This window comes from Cuculus canorus, chromosome Z (assembly GCF_017976375.1).
Source record: "Cuculus canorus isolate bCucCan1 chromosome Z, bCucCan1.pri, whole genome shotgun sequence".
Classification (NCBI taxonomy): Eukaryota; Metazoa; Chordata; class Aves; order Cuculiformes; family Cuculidae; genus Cuculus; species Cuculus canorus.
Window position 1 is genome coordinate 44,340,240 of NC_071441.1, and position 19,454 is coordinate 44,359,693.

General features: G+C 43.0%; 1 protein-coding gene across 6 annotated transcripts in view; it reads left to right on the forward strand.

Annotated features, from left to right (window-relative positions):
• PIGG (phosphatidylinositol glycan anchor biosynthesis class G) overlaps positions 1-13,071 on the forward strand; it is a 95,527-nt gene extending 82,456 nt beyond the window's left edge. For 2 of the 6 annotated variants that reach the window (XM_054053496.1, XM_054053495.1), the window contains exon 13: positions 2,000-13,064. In XM_054053496.1, the coding sequence (XP_053909471.1) occupies positions 2,000-2,225 (226 nt within the window). In that variant the 3' untranslated portion in view covers positions 2,226-13,064. Of the gene's footprint in view, positions 1-1,999 lie in introns of all 6 variants that reach the window. The other 4 variants (XM_054053497.1, XM_054053494.1, XM_054053499.1 and 1 more) reach the window with 4 other exon arrangements.
• The last annotated feature ends 6,383 nt before the right edge of the window (positions 13,072-19,454 follow it).

A 19,454-nucleotide genomic window follows, 5' to 3' on the forward strand; every position in this document is an offset into this window, starting at 1 on the left:
AGAAGTGAACACTAAGAGATTCAATTCAAAGTAATCTTCCAGCCAGTTTCTTCATAATTAAAAGTAGCCGTTTTTAAAATTCTTAACACTATTGATGTATGATTAGGAGGTTTCTCAAAATGGGGTACTAAATGTGTGTGTTAGGTAAGCACAAACTAGGGAAAAAGATAGGAACTGAAATTTAAAATGGAGGACTCTTTCAAAAGACCTGGATATATAACATCATGTACATTCCCGCTTTCCTCTTTTATGATTCCCTTGAAAATTCCATCGAGCTCAATAAATGTTGTATCAGCAACGACCTTGCTGGTGTATCCAGTGCATTTGGTTTTTTTACTCTAGAAAGTGGTTTAAAATTGCCTGTTTGCCTGTCTGCCTTACAACCTATTTCCTCTGTTTATTCAGTTGTATTGTATGACTACTACGAATCTTTCTTTTATTCATGTCAGCATGAAAACAGCTAAGATTGAGCGGACTGCAGTTTGTTTAATCCTTGTGAACAAAATCAGTTATTAACATAAAGCTGGTTATTAATGCAAACTCACTGAAGACTAAGATAGTTTTGCAGAAGCAGGGAGCAGCCCAGTTCAGTCTCAAGCACAGTTTCCTTGGCTAAGTAGTGAGGGAAATACTTTACTGTGAACTAAACATATGTTTTGCAATCATCCACACCTGCTGTTCTTACCTGATTTCTCAACTCTACGTTGATGACCTGTTCTTCCTTCCACTGAAAGCCTTGGAAATTTTGCTTTTGACTTTACTGGAAGACAGGACTATATACTAATTGTTTTGATTTAAAGAATAAGAAGTTTAATGATTTATGCAAAATGCTGCATTCTGTAGCTTACTTAGTCATAAGTGACTAATTTACATCTCACAGAACTGCTAGTCTTCTTAAATTTTTATTACTTGGTACAAGATCAGAATTAAAAACTGGGAGGAGCAGAATAAATTCTCAGATCAGGATTTCAGTGTAAATAACTTCTGCTTTTTGCCAGTGTGTTCTTTTGGGAACTGATGATGTGAGTTATTTTGACAGAGAGAGTAAATGTTCTTATTGTTACAGTGAAATACCTTTATTCCTTCCTTTTGTCTGAACAGGTAAGCATCTGAATTTGGTGTGAATTAGTCTCTGCAGATGTGGTTTGAGGAAAGCAGACACATGCCAGCCCAGCATCCTTGCTGGGAGTTGACACCTCAGGGGTGGGAGAAAAATCATATTGCTGAAAACCCTTTTGCTTCCATTTTCAGCTGAGTTCTGTCACCCACCAGATACCTCAATGTGGCAGATTTGGACCATATAGGTTACTTATGCAGCAGACGTTTCTTGCAGTGCTGTAGGGCCAGCTGAGCTAAGCCACTGTGTAAGGAATGCAATGCTCATGTAAGCCTAGAATGTGGTGAATATGGTATTCCCAGGAGTATGTTATGTTAGCTAGCTTTGCAAAGTTTCCTAGTAGCACAATTTTTGTGGTACTTTGTGCAGTGTTACTGGCTATAGGCAGCAGTGCAGCAGTGTGCTCTGGCAAGTTTTATGCCCTTTGCAAAGGGAGCAAACTCCATCTGATTATCCCTTGTATAGTTTGGTCAATTTTATGGAGAGTACTGAAGTCTTTCTATTCTGCCTCTTGCCATCCAGATTGTATAAAAAGGCACTGGAAGGCCAACAAGGCATGAAACTATCTTGAAACTGCTTAATGGAGACTTTAACAATAGAATGAAGTATATTAAAGCTCAGAACCTTCTAAGTTTGAGATGAACTACTGGGTGCCTTTGTTGTGGTGACAATTGCTATGCTTATACTTAACATACTTACACATTATAGGATATATAGAAGCGATAAGGACAAGCTTTGCTAGTTACATTGTCGCATCGATAATGATTTTTCCAACACCAAATGGAGAGCTGTGAGTATTCTGTATGTTGTGAAATAATGCTAGAGTGAAGGAACTCACTACTAAGTTTGCCTGAGAATGAACTCCTCTGTTTTTATTACCAGGAATTCAGCGGCAGTGGGTCACGGCTGTTTCTGCTATGCTCTAATGCGTTCAATTCCAGTTGCCATCTACATTGTTTTGATAACAGGTCTGCGTTACCACCTGTTCATATGGAGTGTCTTCTCGCCAAAACTGCTTTATGAGGGAGTGCATGTATTCATCACAGCCGCCATCTGCCTGTTCTTCACAGCCATGGATCAGAACCGCTCTCACAACGTGCAAGGTTGAAAACAAGTGTGTGGAACACAGTTCTGCATTGCACGACTGTCCAGTGTGTCACAAATGGAAGAAGGAAAATGATGACTTTACGTTTTTGTGCAGAATTTGAAGAGTAGCCTTGTGTATTTTACTGAAGATCAGGATTTGAAAGCCCTGTCCTATTTTAAAACTGAGTTTGCTTTAAAAATGTTGAATTGAAATAAACTGTTTTTTAATCATAACTTCTGTTCTGCAGCTGTCATTATAGCACTCTCCAAATAACAGAATGGAAATATTACATGATTTGAATTTAAAAATGTACATCTTAATATGAATACAGGCCGATGTCTCATGGGCACTGAAAAAATTTTTTGCACATACCATTTGTTACCTTCATAGGCTACAGAATCCTAAAAATATACAGGATTTCTTGGTGCTGCTCACAAGATCTTCTATTCATTAGCTGGAAGTGGGATTTTGTTTCTAGTGTGTTTATTGAAATTATTATTAAATTATTAAATTATTGTACAAATATCACAGGTAAAAGATTTTTTTGTTTGTTTTACATAGCCAGCATTTCTATTTTAAGGTGATGTTTTCTTTGTAAGATGAATGCAATCATTATCTGTAATGGATTTTGATCTGCACTTCAGGCACTGGGTAAGAAACTCTAGTGGACTAACAACGTAATGAATCTTCTATGGAGTCCATTCACTGCTAAAATGTTGTTCTTCTTTTTATTAATGTATAGATCTTATATCAGGTTGGTGGCAGCTGTACTGAATATTTGGTCATGTGTTCCACACTAAGGTAGAGAGTTATGAGCCATGAGGAGGAAAATAGTTGAGTGGGCTAAGTTAACAGCAGAATAAAGGTTGTGTTTGCATCACCTTACCTGTAGCAACCTGGCTAGCCACCTCAGTTGAATGAGTTATAATTCATTCCTAACAATGTTGTCTTCCTTGTTTCCGTCAAGAAGATACGTGTTGCTGACTATCTTGATTATCAATATTCTATTTATGGGGGTTTGTTTTTGTCTCTTACTTTCCTCAATGTTAGCACCCAATAGGATTTAATCTAAATGTATTAGAGATTTAGCAGAAGATAAACATACAGGGAACTTGAACTTCTGTTAAAAATCTGAAAATAAAAAGCTCTTAAGACCTAGGTAGCTGACAAGACATTTGTTAGGATCACAGATACTCTTTTCATCTCGTTTCAGATAGAGCAAATAGTAAAAAGTAGGCCTTTCATTTTTATACATTAGTTATAGGCCACCTTGATCACTGATAATGATTTTTTTTTTTCTGATGTATCACAACATAATTTTAGGTACCCTGGCAACATATTGCTGTTTGCCTGGAGAAGAGCTTAATGTCATTCGCTGTGACCTGTTGGAGGTTTGAAAATTAAGTACATTTAATAAATTGTTTTTTCACTGCAAATTATGGAATATTTAAAACAGCGTGCATTTGTGAATGTTGTACACATTTATAATTTTCATCATTCTCAGTATTTTTCTGGTTGCCTGTTGCCTAGCAACCACATGAGGATTAACGACATCTTCTCTTTTTGCTTATTTGGTTAATTCCTTAGCAATCCTCCCTAGCATTTGTACAGAATATGTTTAGAAGAGACTTGACTTCGAGAGAAAGGGTGCTAATAAAGAGACAGAAGAAGTGGGGGGAAAGTTGCCTCTGGGGTACAGAATACTAAAAAAAATGGGGTGGCATTTCCAAGATCTTTCATTCTTTTGTTCTGATATTTTTTGCTTCTAGGTTAGTTCTTTAGATTCCACTACTTCATAAAATGTCAAAGTATTGTGTATGTATTAAGCATACATTTCTTCATTTCTTCAGCTTACTTAGTTAAATAATCATCGTGTCCTCTTTCTCCTCTGAAGTTGTAACATGTCCCAGAGCGTGATGGAGTTTGAGTTAAGACTCTTATAAGTGAATTCTGGTTTAAATAAAACAGAAAAAAAACCAAACCAAACCAGGTAGTAAGCTTCTTGAGTTTGCAAGTTCTTCCAGGAGAGGAGTTTCTTGGGTTGACTATTCTGGTGAGCTCACAGCAGGAGTAGTTACCTAAATGCTTAGTGAGTTATTAGATTGTCATCTAAATAAGTGACTATACATTAGTGATTCGTGAGGTTAGTGGAGATCTTCAGCATGTCCTTGTTCATCTGACCCTCTCCAGACATTTGTGTTAACCATGAATAATCTTAAATCACATAAGCTTATAGTGATTAGCGCCTTGTTTTGGCCTGGGAATGAGAAAGCATCAGGGAGCCCTTCTGGCTGTAGTCAGCTTCCAAGAGAGAGGGCATGGATGTGGTGAAGATGGGCTCTACTCAGAAGGGCACAGGAACAGTCCCAAAGGTAAGAGGTGCATGTTACAGTATGGAATTTTGCCAGGAGGTCAGAGGAGCCTCTTCTCCTCTGTGTATTTATGCTCTGGAGTAGGGCCCAGACGTCCACCCTTGGGATATCTTACCATCTTGGAGCAGGCTCTGTTGTGGGCTGGAGGTTGTTTTGGGTGAGTTCCAGAAGTCTCTTCCAGGTAACATTTGTCAAGGACTCTGTGGTTTTGTTATGTTTAAAGTTGACTGCCATTTTTTACTCACCATTTCCCAGGCTGCTTTCTGAAGTCAAAGGGCTTGTCACTGATTTCATAACAAAAATATTAAAAAATCTAAACAATAGGAAATAAAACAACTGTGTCACTTTTTTAAAGAGACAAACGTAGCAGCTGAAAACTGTTGTTAATTTTGGTTTTGTTTTATGTAAATATGTACTTCTAAGATAGATACAAGCATCACTGGAAGAAGAGGTTTAATGCTGTCTGCTTTTAGCCAATTCCTTCAGTGCCTTTAGCTTGAGAGTTCCCAGATTTGATGAGGAAGGGCCCTATTTTGCCGTTGTTTCTGCTGTGATTCAGATGATTCCCCAAAACACTTAGCTTGCCTATCAGGCCTCAAGTGAAAGTGGTGCCCTTGCTGTGATGTGATCTCTGTGGGCCCATGCTGGGTACATGTGATAGGACACATACACGGAGGTGACTTGATTTCCGAAGCTGTTTTTCTGGCTTCAGGCTAAGAACTAGGCCTGTGAACATTGATCCCTGCATTTTGCCTTGTGGGGTGCATCGGTCCATCACAAAGGACCTGTCATCTCTCAGCATTTGCTAAAAAGCTTGAGTTGTCTCCCATGCTTAATGTAACACTATTGTCTTCCCCACTTGCAGGCGACAAAGATGTATTTTCAGTGTGATGCTAGCTTAAGGTGTAACTCAGGTTCACTCTGTAGCTCAAAGCACATGCTTTGTGAATGACATTGTGAACTTTAAAGTGAGAGTGCTAGCCACTAGAGATGGGTTTCTGCATAATGCTTGGTCTCAGAATTTTCATCACCTCTGCCTTTTTTATGCCTCTGATTTTACCAATGCTGTGTGTTCTTTTTGGTAATGTCTACTGCAAAGACCGCTCGCAATGCGGAATATGACACAGCATAGCTCACATGGCTAATGTGCACCTGCTACTGCATGGTTGGTGTATTGGTCACCAACCAGAAGATACAGGATTCAAAACACTTGGGATCTCTTGAAGCTGTTACCCTGAGAGGTGGTTATGTCTGGTGAGATAGGAAGACTTTAGCTGAACTTTTCCTCATACAAAAAAAGAAAGCTGTTTGAAGAGCACTGTCTTTGAAGGCTGTTGGACTTCCCAGTGGGTCAGAATAGTCCAGCCTGGTCCCAAGATTTTGTTGAGAAAAAGATGTTTCCATGGACTGATCGTCTGAAAAAGCTGAGTCTGTGGTCCCAGAAATGGCACTGGAGAATGGTGTGTTGTATGCAGTTGTTTAGGTTTGCTGGTTTGGCACAAGTTAGTTTGTCATCACATGTGTACAACAGTGGCTGAGCAGAGTTAGTCTGTAGATCCTTTGGGTGAATGGGCTGGGTAGGATGGGGCCTTGGGCAGCCTGGTCTAGTGGGAGGTGTCCCAGCCCATGGAAGGGGGATTTGAACTGGGTCATCTTTAAGGTCCATTCCAACCCAAACTATTCTATGATGCTGTGAAAACGTGCAGCTGAATCATACCTAGGGCCATGGAAACCAACACCTTATTCTCTAAAAGTAGACTTTAAAAGGAAAAGAGACAAACAAATCTACTATCTGTGATTCTGCCTCAGCACCTCCAAGTAGTACTTGTTACAGTTGGCTATAGACTACCAGATGTGCTTGACTGATGAGAAATGCAAAGCATGTGGACAGAAAGGTAGTTTTGGGGGAACAGTTGAATGTTTTCTAGGTGACTTTTTGTTTTGGGGAAAGGCTTAAAAAGAGACAAACATGACTGGTGGAGCTCTCTTGGCTGCACATGAACTCCCTCTGCTCATTACTGCTCAGGACTTTTGGCAGTGGCAACAGAAAGCCTGGTTCCTCCAGAAGAACTGTGCTGGTGATGCCTTGATCATGAAAGAATCTTATTGTCCCTATAGGAGACAGCTGCTGAGAAAAGAGAGAAGCCCATTAGAGAGGAGTGCTGCTGAGTTTTTGCTGTCTGCAACTCTGCCAGTGGCATGTTTGTGAGGATGTGAACATCTTCTTTCCACTGTGGGTCTTGACAGAAGGTGTCCAGCATTTCCTATTTAGACTTGCTAGGTGGCATGCCGCAGCACAGGAATCCTAGGCTTCCCTCGTGCTTTCCTATAAACTTCCTGGGCTAGCCTATGGAGATACGGCTAAGCATCAGCAGTATATCATAGACAAGGATCCTGGGGCATGTCCTCAGTAAAGGCTGGTGGTCAGGACTTAGACAGTGCCCAGTCCACATAAAAGCAGCTGTCTGACCAGTCTATGCAGGTAAGCTTTGGCAAAGGATGCATGTTGAAACCAGGCTTTGCTAGTACCCCTGGACCCAGAACAGCTTTATTTAAATGCATACTGACTGAAGAAGCTCCTACAAGTTCCTTCTTACTTGCTCCAGAAAGAAGTAGCTGGAGTCACCTGGGAAATGTGCCTCACTAGCAGAGTTTTACTGCTTTTGATTTAGGTTTCTTAGCTCAGACTATGGTCAACACTTGCAGCTCTGCTTCAGCATCCTTCTGGGATCTGGACAGCTGTTTTGGCTCCTGAGAACACATGCAGGGCAGAAATGACAGGCTTTCCACCCTTCTCTGCATTCCTGCGTCTGACAGTGTGTGTGAGACCAGCTGCACGGCTCTCACCTCAACAGACATGTAGGGAGCAATGCCACACAGCTTGCTTGGCACTTGGACTGTGAGTTGGGGGCAAATGCTGTTTCCCCTTCACTAAGTGGTGTGGGAATAGGGCTGGGTCTATCTGATACCAGAAGGGACACACAGTACTCTTCTGTCTTGCAGATCAGCACTGACACACAGTTAAAGAAAGGTCAGTCTTTCTTTTTGCATCGCCTGGAAATGTACCTTGTAGGACCAGCTCGTGTGCCCTAGGGTGCATTTGGCGGAGCCAACATGATGACACCAAAAATGTATCGTGTGCTAGGCATGGCTAGCAGGCAGGTATAGCACAAACAAGCTATTTAAAGCCTGAAAATTCTGATGATAAAATGCTACATGATTAGCAAAGTAATTTTAATGCATTTGCAACAAATGTGTGCATTTGCAACAAATGTGTTCATCTGCATGAAGAGTGTAGTGAACATAGATTAGCTGAAACAAAAGCTAAGCGACTGGGCAGTTTTCCTCTTTGATGCAACGATTATAATTATTATAGTTGGGTTTTTTATATGTGATGTTCTGAAAATGTCTTAGCTGAATACAGAGTAAGTGTAATTTTTCCAGAAGTGTTTCACCTCCTGTTGGATGCTTAACTCAAATTGCTGGCTTCTTTTCATCAGATCAATTAGGTTTTCTTACATTCTTGCATGTGACACCCTCCCCCACAGACCCTTCAAAGATACTGTTTGCCTGGAACGCAATTTTTAATGGTATTACTTAATGGCCTTGCTCCATTCCCACTGAAATCAGGGGAGATTTGCTCATACTGCCAAGAGACCCTAGACTTGCAAATCATTTCCAGTTGCCATCACCGAGATCTTCTACTTGCCTGATGCTGTATTGTTTAAAATGTCTTAAGTACTCTTAGAAAATAAAGGCCAAATCAGTTCAATTCTGCATTTGAAATGTCAGTGTCATGCTGCTTTTATGTAGGCATATGCATATTATTATTTTCTGAATGTAATTGTCTTAAGTGCTGTTGATCGTGCAAAGAGTATGATGCATTCTCTGACTCAAGGGTCTGAGAATCAAAGATCTAAATCCTGCAAATGCTTAAGCATGTGGAGAAAGCCCTCTCAAGGGATTACACGGACACCTAGCTACTCTTGTGTTCAAGGCTGGTGTGCAACTTTAGTAGACCAAAACCAGCAGAACGTTACATCTCCGAGCGGTGATGGTCATTGGAGAGAGAGGCTGGGCAGGATAGAAGGAGAAGGATAGGTAAGGATAGGAGCAGGCAGGAGAACAGTAGTATGGATGGAGCATTTGGAATCAGACGGAAGTTTCCAGATGAGGCATAGAAAACACTAGGAAGAAATAATGAACAAAGTGGGGGAAAAGGAAAACTGGGGAATGTGTGAATACTGGGTCAGCCCTGAGTCAGTGATGTCTCTCCACAGGCTGATTTCAGTGAGTCGTCACCTTGTCCTTGAAAGTGGTTGCATACCCATATACATCGCCGAATCAGGTCCCCAGCCCCTGGCCTCCTTTCTTGCAAAGGCTGCTTCAGTGTGTGAGCAGCGCGAGCTCCCTGCATGGAGCATGTGCTGAGATGTCTTCTGGTGAGCTAAACCACTAACTGAAAACCAACCCTCATGTTTAGTTGTCTATTATCTATTGCTATTAATGTACTTGATATAATTTGACAGCAGTGATTAGAATTAATTGGGGATTTGCAGGCTGTCAGATGTAGCTTTCTCTTGAGTTTGTGGTCTTTAAGGATTAGCTGCTATTTAAAGCAGCAGTGTATGGACTTCTACAATATTTTTGTGCTCTGTCTGTCCAGCTGTGCTGGAGGAAGAAATGGTGCCTGTGGGTGCAAGCTTGAAATTCAGTGCTCTGCTGCTCTGCCTTGACTCCCCCAACCCTGGTGAGATTGATCACAGAGTTTCTAGTACTAAGGTGTAGGCTTTCAAATCCTCTTCTGTGCTGGACTCTACAACTAATGTTGCACTGGAGACCTATGTAGTCTTGGTCTCTCCGGGAAGGGACTGCTGCTATTTGACAGCCATTTCTTTGGGGCTAAAACAGCTGTTATTCCTGGTTTGCTCCTTGGCACAGGCAATTCAATCTGCCACTTCCACTTGCAGAGTCCATCCTCTGCCTCAGGGGAAGACCCGAGCTGTTCAGAGCAGAAGCAAATTCCTGCAGCTCAAGACCTGGACATACTGTGCCAGGGCTGCTGTCTTCCTGGCCCAGACCAGCAGCAACACAGGCAGGAGAGCTTGTGGCAGCAGCACATCCAAAGAGGATGTGTCATGTTTCTCTGCCTGCCTGAGCATTTAAGCACATGATTCACACCCATCACACCTGGATGTCCATACCTTTTTTTAACGCGCTTTTTGACTTGGGTGGACACAGAGAGGATAACTGGAATCACAGAGGGCTGTGGCGAGAGCCTGGAATCCACCTGCTGAAAGGCAGGTGCTTAAAAATGAGTGCAGAGGCCGAGATCTGCAGCCTGACTTCCAAATCAGGAAAGAACATCACATTTCCCACAGGATTCAACAGCAACTTTCTGGAAACAAAACAGCAAAACAACCCAACAGATTTGTCATCTGTGTGGCCAACATCAAGTTTTCTCCTTTTTATGTTCAGGTCCACATCTTCCTCTTTTTTTTTACCTTTTTTCTTTTTTACTACAATGAAGCTTTTGCGTGCTTTGTAGTAGGAATTTAAAGGAGGAGACAGAATGAAAAATAGAGTAGGGGCACTGGGTCTTCTGGTCTCGATCTTGCAAATGTACTTATGTGGGATGCTGCAGCCCAACATGAGGTCCATGAGATCCATGGAAAAGGCTGTGTTTGACCATGTTAGGCCTGAGCATGCACTGGCAGGAGCCTGGCCAACAGTCCTCTCTTCAGAAGCTATAGATCTATCTCTCCTGGCAGTTGCTGGAGCGAGCCTTCTGCTAGCTCCTGGATAGACTAGTTCTTTGGCCTTCTCTGTAAGCTATCGTTTAAGAACATGAAGATGTTTCTAAAATGTTTAGGTAACAATCAGCATTCAGCACACACCTTCCTATTTTCAAACTAGGGATTTTTAACTGGACAGAAGTATAGTTCTCTGACAAGAAGAGATGGCAGCTAGAACTGTTCTGGTGACTGATTTTGCATTTGCAAGTTACTATAGAAAACTTTTCAATCCAGAAATATTTTAGCTGGCACTTGTTTAAATTGGATCCTCTTAAAATAGCTTGAGTTATTTTAGAAGACTTTTCTGCCTTTAGCTTCTTGGTACCTATTAGGAAATATTAAGCGTGCATACACTTTTCTAAAATGAATAATGGAGATCTTAGAGCAATCAGTTCTGTGTGGGATGCCTAAAGTGTTAATATAGTTGAAAGGATTATTTCCAAATTAAGATACCTAGAATTGGAAGTGATCATTATGTGATTTCTGCAGTTGAAAGGCATGGAGTAGGAAATACAGAGAGCTGGCGGTGTGTATGTGTTCTGAATTACGATTATTTATGTGTGCACTCTCTCAGCCCTGTGCTATAGTGTTATTAATATCCATCCATATATAATTGATTTAAAAACTCTGAGACTCAGTTTCTGTGATCTGAGAACAGAAACTTTTCACATGGATCTACTAATCCCAGCCAATTTAAAGCAAATAATGTTATTTGTTATTATAAAGTTGCTATTTTGAAAGGTTGTTTTATTGTTTCCTTTTTTTTGTACATAGAAAGAAATCTTCTTTTCAATGGGAAAATAACTACTGCTGGCACAGCAGAGAGATAATTTTATTGCCTGCATCTTCATTTTGGATGGACAGGCATGTGCCAGAGAAAGCTGTGTAATGCTAGAGCTTCTGTCAGGCATGGCTTTGGATATCTTGCTGCCCCTTGGGACCCTGATGACTTGGGAGCTTTAATATCTGCTTGTGTCTGAAAACTCCAGGCAGTTTTAGGATCCCTGGCTGATCCGGGACAGGAGCTCTGGGTAGCAACTGCAGTGATGACTGCAGGCTTTGAGATGCTTTTCAGCCTGCAGTCACGAGGAGGTGGCAATTGCATTACCCTGCGGAAAGCAGAATGTGAATCTGCAGGTGGGATGGAGGCGTGACTGGGGGACTGACAGCCAAAGCAGCTGATAACTCCCTGCCTTCCTTCAGGGCAAGACTATGGTGCAGAGAAGATTGCAGGACTGCACATCAGACTAGCATGATAAGGTAGGGTGAAGCAGTGCCAAGAGGTAGGCGGGAGAGGGTTGTTTTACAGGAGCAGCAGAAGTTTTCAAGCATACTTTCTGCAATTTTCTGGGTGCTAGTCCAAAAAGAGAGAAGTACTGCAGGGTAGGGACAACCTGTAGGGATCATAAAACTGGTGCCCATTTTGCCTGCTAAGTCCCAGGGCTATCCTTGCAACTTTGCTTGCACCATCCAGAATGGACCTTCATGTGTTCATGTAAGCACATCTCCATTTCTGGCACTTTTTCTGTAATGTGCTCTCATTAAGATGCTAATTTTTCCCCAAGCCCAGAAAATGGTGCATGACAAAAAGTTTGGCTTAAGCCACAGCATAGTAAAAGTGTCTCGCTTTTTGTTTTCGCTTGTTTTGCTGCTTGAAGCTAGTAGTTTAGACCTATCTCTCTGTAACTGTGCCGTCCTGAAGGACAGAGGCTTCTGTCCACTGCTTGGGCTGCTGCAGTTCTTTCTAAGTCCACCTTATTACTGGATTCAACACAAACACACACACTTTGATAGTTCTGCATGACTTTTCATCCAAAAACCAAAACCATAAACAAAATACGCCTGGTCTGCATTTATTCCAAAAGAAGAATGACCTATAAATTCAATTTAATTATTTCTCTTTCTTAAGCAGTGTGTTAACAGCCGTGTTGTTAGAAACAGCGTAACATCAGCTCTTGGGATTTTCTCCTTACACAAAGTTGCCTCTGCCTTCAAGCTCCTTTATGTTGTGTTTGGTGCTCTTCAGTGGTGCCTCCATGTTTATCAAAGGAAATGCTAGTTTTTTCAGAATGTCTTGAGTAATTCCAGAGCCAAATAGCTTCTGGTATGTTTTAAAATAATACTTTCTAATTTGAAAGTTTCATACAGAAGACATTTGCTAACAAAGAAAAGCACTATTTGTTGGCACCTGCTAGCAAGGCAGTAATAACCCTAATCAAATTGAAACCCTTTGTGCTCATGCCTTACCTGAACCATGTTAAATGGACTTTGAGAGAGTGTTTAAATATACCCTTGTGGCACTTATGATCAAGATGTCTTTGAAATGAAAAAACACTAAAGTGTTTGTCTAAAAATTGTTTCCCGTTGTCCTTCCTGCGCCAATGCCTCAGAACATGTTGGGTTCATGCTTGTGCTAAGCAAAATCCTTCAGATTTGTAGTGAGCACTCAAATGGATACCTTGGAGAAAACAGGTAACAATGAAGAAAAGTGAGACAATAACTGGATTGGAGCCCTGCAGGGAAAGCTGTCTGGGGTCTGCACCAGTATAGCAAAATCTTTAGCGCTGGTGGGGATCATAGGGTAGTCTTTTTTTTAATGCCCCCTAACAACAACCCACGTAGCTCAGGTCAGCTTTCCAAGCAAAGCTTTGCTGACATGGAGGCCTGCTCCTGTTCCTCTTGGCGGAATGTGAATGTGGCAAAATTCTCAGTATAGAGAAGGGGCAGACCCTTTCACCCATGAAACGCACAAACAGCTGGAAATACCTTTAAGGTTTGTTCCAGCAGCTGGGAACAGAAAGGGAATCATAATCCTCCTTCTCCTCCTGCCACTCTACAAAGGGCCACATTAAATTTTGCAGCAGCGATAGTGGCATCGCTGCAGATGGATGCTGGACAAAGGAATGTCAGGGATTTGGAGACCAGTAGCCTGCCACCTTGCTCAAATACTGCTTGTCCCAGGTGCTCAACTAACTGACAGCAGGAATTGGCCACTATGCAGTAACATAAAACGAGGTGGGTGCTGGGGTATGCCGGGCCCCTGTGTATGCCGGACATTATGATGCACACAATGATTTGGAATTTCTGGGCTGTGTCACTACTCAGTGAATGGCTGCAGTGTGGCACCACAGACATGGCAGTGGACAGGAGCATGGATCCTACCTGCCGTGCTGCACCTCTGCAGTGGTAGGGCGATGACCGTGGCACACTGCCTGTCTTCCTTGGTTTTGGCTTTTGCTAAACAGGTTGCAGAACTCAGGATTGAAGTCCTCGCTCTGCCCTGGAGAGCCTGTCTCCTCCAGGAGGTTCTTCTGGTCACTTTGGTATATTTCAGCCAACCATGACATGAGCTTGCTGGTGACGTCCTGCTAGGGGCCCGTCTCAGACTGACAGCTAGTAGGACAAAGCTTGCTGACATGGCCTGGGATGTGTGCCAACCCATCACTCACTACTGGATAAATTTGACCTTTTTGTTAGAAAGACAGAGAATCCTGCTGTCCACTGAAAGGAGCCAGACACCTGGGGGGCATGCTGCTGGGTTGGAAAGAGCCATGAGTGGGGCATAGAAGAAATCACAATACGAGGGTTGTTGTAAACACAGACGGGGGAAAAAAGAAATCATTACTAAGACAAGTCAATTCTCTGTGAAGTAACCTGGAACCCATCTGAGCTGGCTGCAGACAAATGATTTGGATATCAAAGGTCTTTCAGCTGGCAGTGGCAAATGCAGTCCCAGAGCAAGGCTGGGACACAAAGAGCAGCAGTGGAGTGGAAGCGGAGCAATGGTGTCACCTGTCTTCTTGCTTCTGGAGTGACTGCAGCAGAAATGCTGTGTCCAGCCCTGAGCCTGCAGCTTAGAAACACACTGCTGTTTCGTAGGAGGCTCTGAGGAGACCAGTGAGAACTATTCGGAGACTAGAAAACTTGCCTTTGTAATGAAAGAGTTGGGAGTTCTGTTTATTCAACAATCACCCAGGAGGCTAAGGGCTGACTTGATCCAAATCTGTAAGTACTTGCCAGGAAATGATGACAGAAGGCTCTTTGGTCAAGCAGGCAGAGGGATAACAAGATCTGCTGCTGCTGCAGGTTAAAACAAAACAAGTTGAAAGCATAAGTGGAAGGCAGCTTTTACCATCTGGGTTAATTGAGTCTGTGGTGGGGTCTCAGTCTTGCTCCAGAGGTTGTCCTTAAACCTCAGCACTCCTGTGAGCTGGAAGGGGGAGTTAGCAGAGCAGCAATCCCTTGCCTTGCAGTTCACCTGGGAGAGGGCTGGAAGGTTGGTTTGGGCAAGGGCCATGCAGGTTTGTGGATTGCCCGACTGGGGCTCAGTCATCTTCCCCACAACAACTCGCAAGTGTTGTGTCCTCCAAAGTGGAGGGATCACACAGGAATGCAGCAGCAATGCCTCTTCCCAATGGGATCAGCTCAGCTACTGCTTCACTGCTCTCTGGTGTTGCGGGGCAGGCTGCACCACCTGCACTATCCGTGGTGTTGGCACTGCCCTGTCAAAGGTTGCTCGAGCTGCACTCTGAGGTGAAGGTTCTGCCTTTCTGTTGACAGATCCCCCTCAGGGTGCCCAGTCTCTTGAATACTAGAGAAGGGTCCACCTGGAAACCTGTCATCTAGCCCTACATCCCTTCACTCAGCATAACCTCCTAGTTAGTCCTCCTCGTGTCCCAACACAAGTGCAAGGCAAGTCTGTCCGGCTTTGGCTTACTCTGGTGGAAGCAGCATGGTCTCTTCTTGGAGTGGCTCAGCAAGGGAGGGAGGGATCTAGGGAGGGAATGGGGGCACAATGGGAAGCCAGGTCACCCCCTTCCTCCTCACCCCTTCAGGGAGGGAAAAGCTGTGCAGGTAGCACCTCTTTAGCTGAGACAAAGGAGACACAAGAAGCGTGGGCAAGGCACATGTGATTACTAATGTAAAGTCGAACTCTAGCGTTCGTAGCACATATGATTGGGCTGTTTGTGCTGCTACAACCCTAGGTGGCCTGCAGAAAAAATACAGTATCTCAAACTAATGGAGATGGATGGATTTGTGTTGCTTATGCTTGGGGCTAGCACATCCATGTTTCATGGCAGATGACTCTCACATCCTCTGGATTCCACGCACTGCCTGCTTGACCCCAAAACGGGATAACCTTCTTGGGTGAAGGTCTATAGGATGGTCTTGGGGACCTGTCTTTGGCAAAAGGCACTCCAGAGTGTTTGGCTGTCTAGAGAAGATAATGGAAAAATTATCCTGTCAGCTGTGCATAGGTTTCCTCCAAGAGGGAGTTAGATTGCATGAAATCATTGCCACCAGTGCATGATCAGAGTCTGGGAGTGAAACAGACAGAGACTAGCCCTGGGCTGTTAATATGGCTTTGCCTACCCAGCATTGAAGTACTACTTCACTGCTGTTGCTACATCTGGCTATATTAATGTTTTATAAGACCTTGCACAAAAGCTCAGAAGGGCTCTCCTTGCTAGCTGAATGGCCAAATTGTCATCGTTATCCTGAGGATTAACTCTACTACTCAGACTGCTATGTAGTTTTCTTTCATAGCTATGGAAGCAGCTGATGCTGTCTCTGACACACTGCATGACTTCTTGAATGAAAACGGAGAGCACAAAGATTGTCTGTGATCTGCTCTGCTGCGCTACTCAGTAACACATGGTATTTGTTCATAGCAAACCCCTTCTCCCTAGGAGAGGATTTTCAATTCTTAGTGCACTATGTACTGTAACGTTGACGTCCTCCAAAGAGGACATTTTCTGCTTGCAAGGGAAAAGCTTTACAAATAAGTCACATTCAACACTTCCTCCTTCGGAGGTAGGTAAGAATCCTACTGTATGCGTGATGTGAGTTGGTTTTATACTCACTTTTCTTCCCTTCCTTAACACATTCCACTGAGCTAACAAAATGGGACTATTACTACCCAAAGGTAATTATCAGAGGTCTAATGCTGGCTCTCCCTCTGTCACAAATGTTTCAGACTAGAAGCTACGTACCTGGGCGATGTTGCCTCTGCATGTGCACCCCCTCAGCAATGTGTGCCAACTTTGTGTTTTGCAGCAAATTGCATTTACTGTTTTCCAGGTTTCTCTTGGGGTTTGGGCTGTGGGAAGCTTGGCTGCCGTCCTCGTGATTTCCTTTCTTTTTCTTTACATCTGCTGTTTTCCATGGTGGCACCATTCTTTCCCCACGGGCTTGCTCATGTCCATACTTCCACAGTAAGCAGGGAGGAGCCAGCAAGTGCTGGTACAAAGTGAGCCTCAGGGAACATCTGCAGCTTTCTTTTATTGACTCCAGAGCCCTCTCCTGAGTTTGCAAAGCAAATGCCTTTGGACTGGATAGATGCAAATCCTTCCCTGATAAACACTCTGGAGACTGCGTGGCTCAGGGCTTGGATTAGCAGAAAAAGTTTTAGTGAGTCCACCGGCTTGGAACAAGCCACAGAAGGACAGGCTTGTTATCAAAGCTAGGAAAGGCAGAGACGGAATACCTGAGCAAGAGAGGGTGATATAGGAGAGACAAGATTGCTCTTTTCTCCTCCACATGGAATTCTGTAATAAAAGCCCAAAAGACTTGTTTTCTCTTGAGGTAAAGAAAACTGATTTTATAATGAGTGAGCAGGAGAATTCAGTTCTGACAGGATGAGCCTGCTCAGGTCTCGTAAAACTGTTACTCTTCCATATCTTCCAGATAGGCTGTCTTTCCTTGAAATGATGTTTGGCTGAAATCTGCTGTCTTTGGATGTTTGCCTACAATTGTAGGTGTTCAATGGCCTGATCAGAGTTCTTATGCAGAAACATTATGCGGTCATTATGCAGTCCATGCACTGCAGATGAACTAGTGTGTCCTGTGCAGGTGCCCTACTTGTTACACACTGAAATAGATGTGTTGAATATTTTGTACATGATGCAGAGAGAGTCCTGTGCTCAGGATGCCAGGTTTATATTGCACAGCCTCGTCCATCATGGGATTTCCATGGTGAGGTGAGCTGGACATGCATGTGCTTGAATTCTGTCCTGGAAAACCCTCCATGGGGAAAGACATGGCAGCCCTGTTTTGTGGAAAGATGTATGAGACAATAAATAAAGAGCTTTCATGGTTAATAGGCTGTTGAAAATCTTTACTTGGCAAGACAAAGGAGAGTATCTTTCCCCTGAGGTTAAGATGCCCCTTTTGCAGGTGGAGTCTATAAACACAAGTGAAGGAATGATTGATGGGATCACACACTACCCAGTTCCATTATCCAGTCTCAGACTACAACCAGTGACAAACACCGTACTGGACAAGCATAGTATGGGAGATAATATTTGGTGACAGTTTGGCAATTCACCTAAAATCCTGGTCTTGACACCTCTGACAGCTGATTTCTGTTTTTGGGGTAGGATGCTGAGGCTTTGTATGATGGCTCTCATTCTGTGATGTGAAATTAGTGATTTCCTGACCATCACTCTATGACTGTTCTCACGTCTCCCAGCTGTCTCTCTTCTTACTTAGGGTGCATTCGATGCCCTCATCCAGGTCATTGATAAAGACATTGAACAGAGCTGGACCCAGTACTGAGCCCTGGGGGACACCACTTGTGACTGGCCTCCAGCTGGAGTTAACTCCATTGACCACCACTCTCTGGGCCCGGCCATCCAACCAGTTTTCAACCCAGGAGAGTGTGCGTCTGTCCAGGCCAGAGGCTGACAGTTTCTGAAGCAGAATGCTGTGAGAAACTGTGTCAAAGGCTTTACCGAAGTCCAAGAAGACTACATCCACAGCCTTTCCCCCATCCAGTAGTTGAGTGATTTTGTCATAGAAGGTGATCAGGTTAGTTTGGCAAGATCTGCCTTTTGTAAACCCATGTTGACTGGGCCTGATCACCCGGTTCTCTTGCATGTGCTTCATGATAGCACTCAAGATCACCTGTTCCATGACTTTCCCTGGCACTGAGGTGAGACTGACAGGCCTGTAGTTCCCTGGGTCCTCCCTTTGACCCTTCTTGTAAGTGGGTCTAACATCAGCCAGCCTCCAGTCCAGTGGAGCCTGCAAAGCTCTTCCTGCAACCTGAAAGCTCTGTGTGTTCTGTTCTATAAATCAAGTGCTTTATTAGATTCACTGCAGTAGAAAATGCAAAGTAAAACTGAGCATAGACTTATTTCAGACACAGTAGTAGCAGAATTAAGAAGGGAAATATCTTTGACTTACTGGAGGAAGTCATTTAGGAAGAAATTGGAATGGTTAATTAGAGAAAATTGTCTCAATCTAATACGTTAAGACTAATTTAAATGTTCCAGTCTCTTCCATGTAAGGAAAAAAAATCTCTTTTAATAGCTTGGATCATGATCAAGGGACATAAGTTTAGCACTAGCAACAAATAAGTTTTCCATCTGGATACATTGTTAAAGTGGCACCTAAAATGTTGCAAAAGAGATGTAAATAGCGGGCTTCTATGTTTTTTTTCTTTTTCTTATTTTTGGTGAATGGGAGGTTGGGAACAGGAAGAAAACAAGGGAAGAGACTTATAAAGCTTTTCGATTTTTGATGTACAGCATGAAAGCTAGAAACTTTGAGAGCAAAAGCCATAGCTGTGTGGTTCCTGAATTCGAAACTATCAAAAGAAACCCTTAATCTCTTGACAAAATCTCAGGATTTGTAGGGATGCCAGTAAAAATGTTTCTTTTTCACAGTAGGTATCTTAGTCCAAATTCCGCATCTGGTTTGATTTCACCTAAGAAATTTTAAAAAGCCTCAGGTTAATTACCTACCCTTCATTAATTCAATACTTTACCTAGGCTCCCATTCCTTAAACTAGGAGCTTGGGAGTAACGTCTGACAACTTTCACAAAGAATTCTGGCTTTTACCTGCTAAGGACCTGAAGTTTTGCAGTCTTTGCTGCCTGTGAGGTTGTAGTAGACTCTCGGTTTGCAAGTATAGAGTTGCTGTAAAGGCATGACCAAAGTGTGAGACAAAATATGCTTGTCCCGTTACCAATGTGTTCCACTCCTCTTTGCCTTGGTTGGGGTCATCTGTCCTTTCCTTGTTAATTACTTCCTAATGAAGCAGTTTTCTAGCTGAAATCCCAGCACACCTGGCACATGAT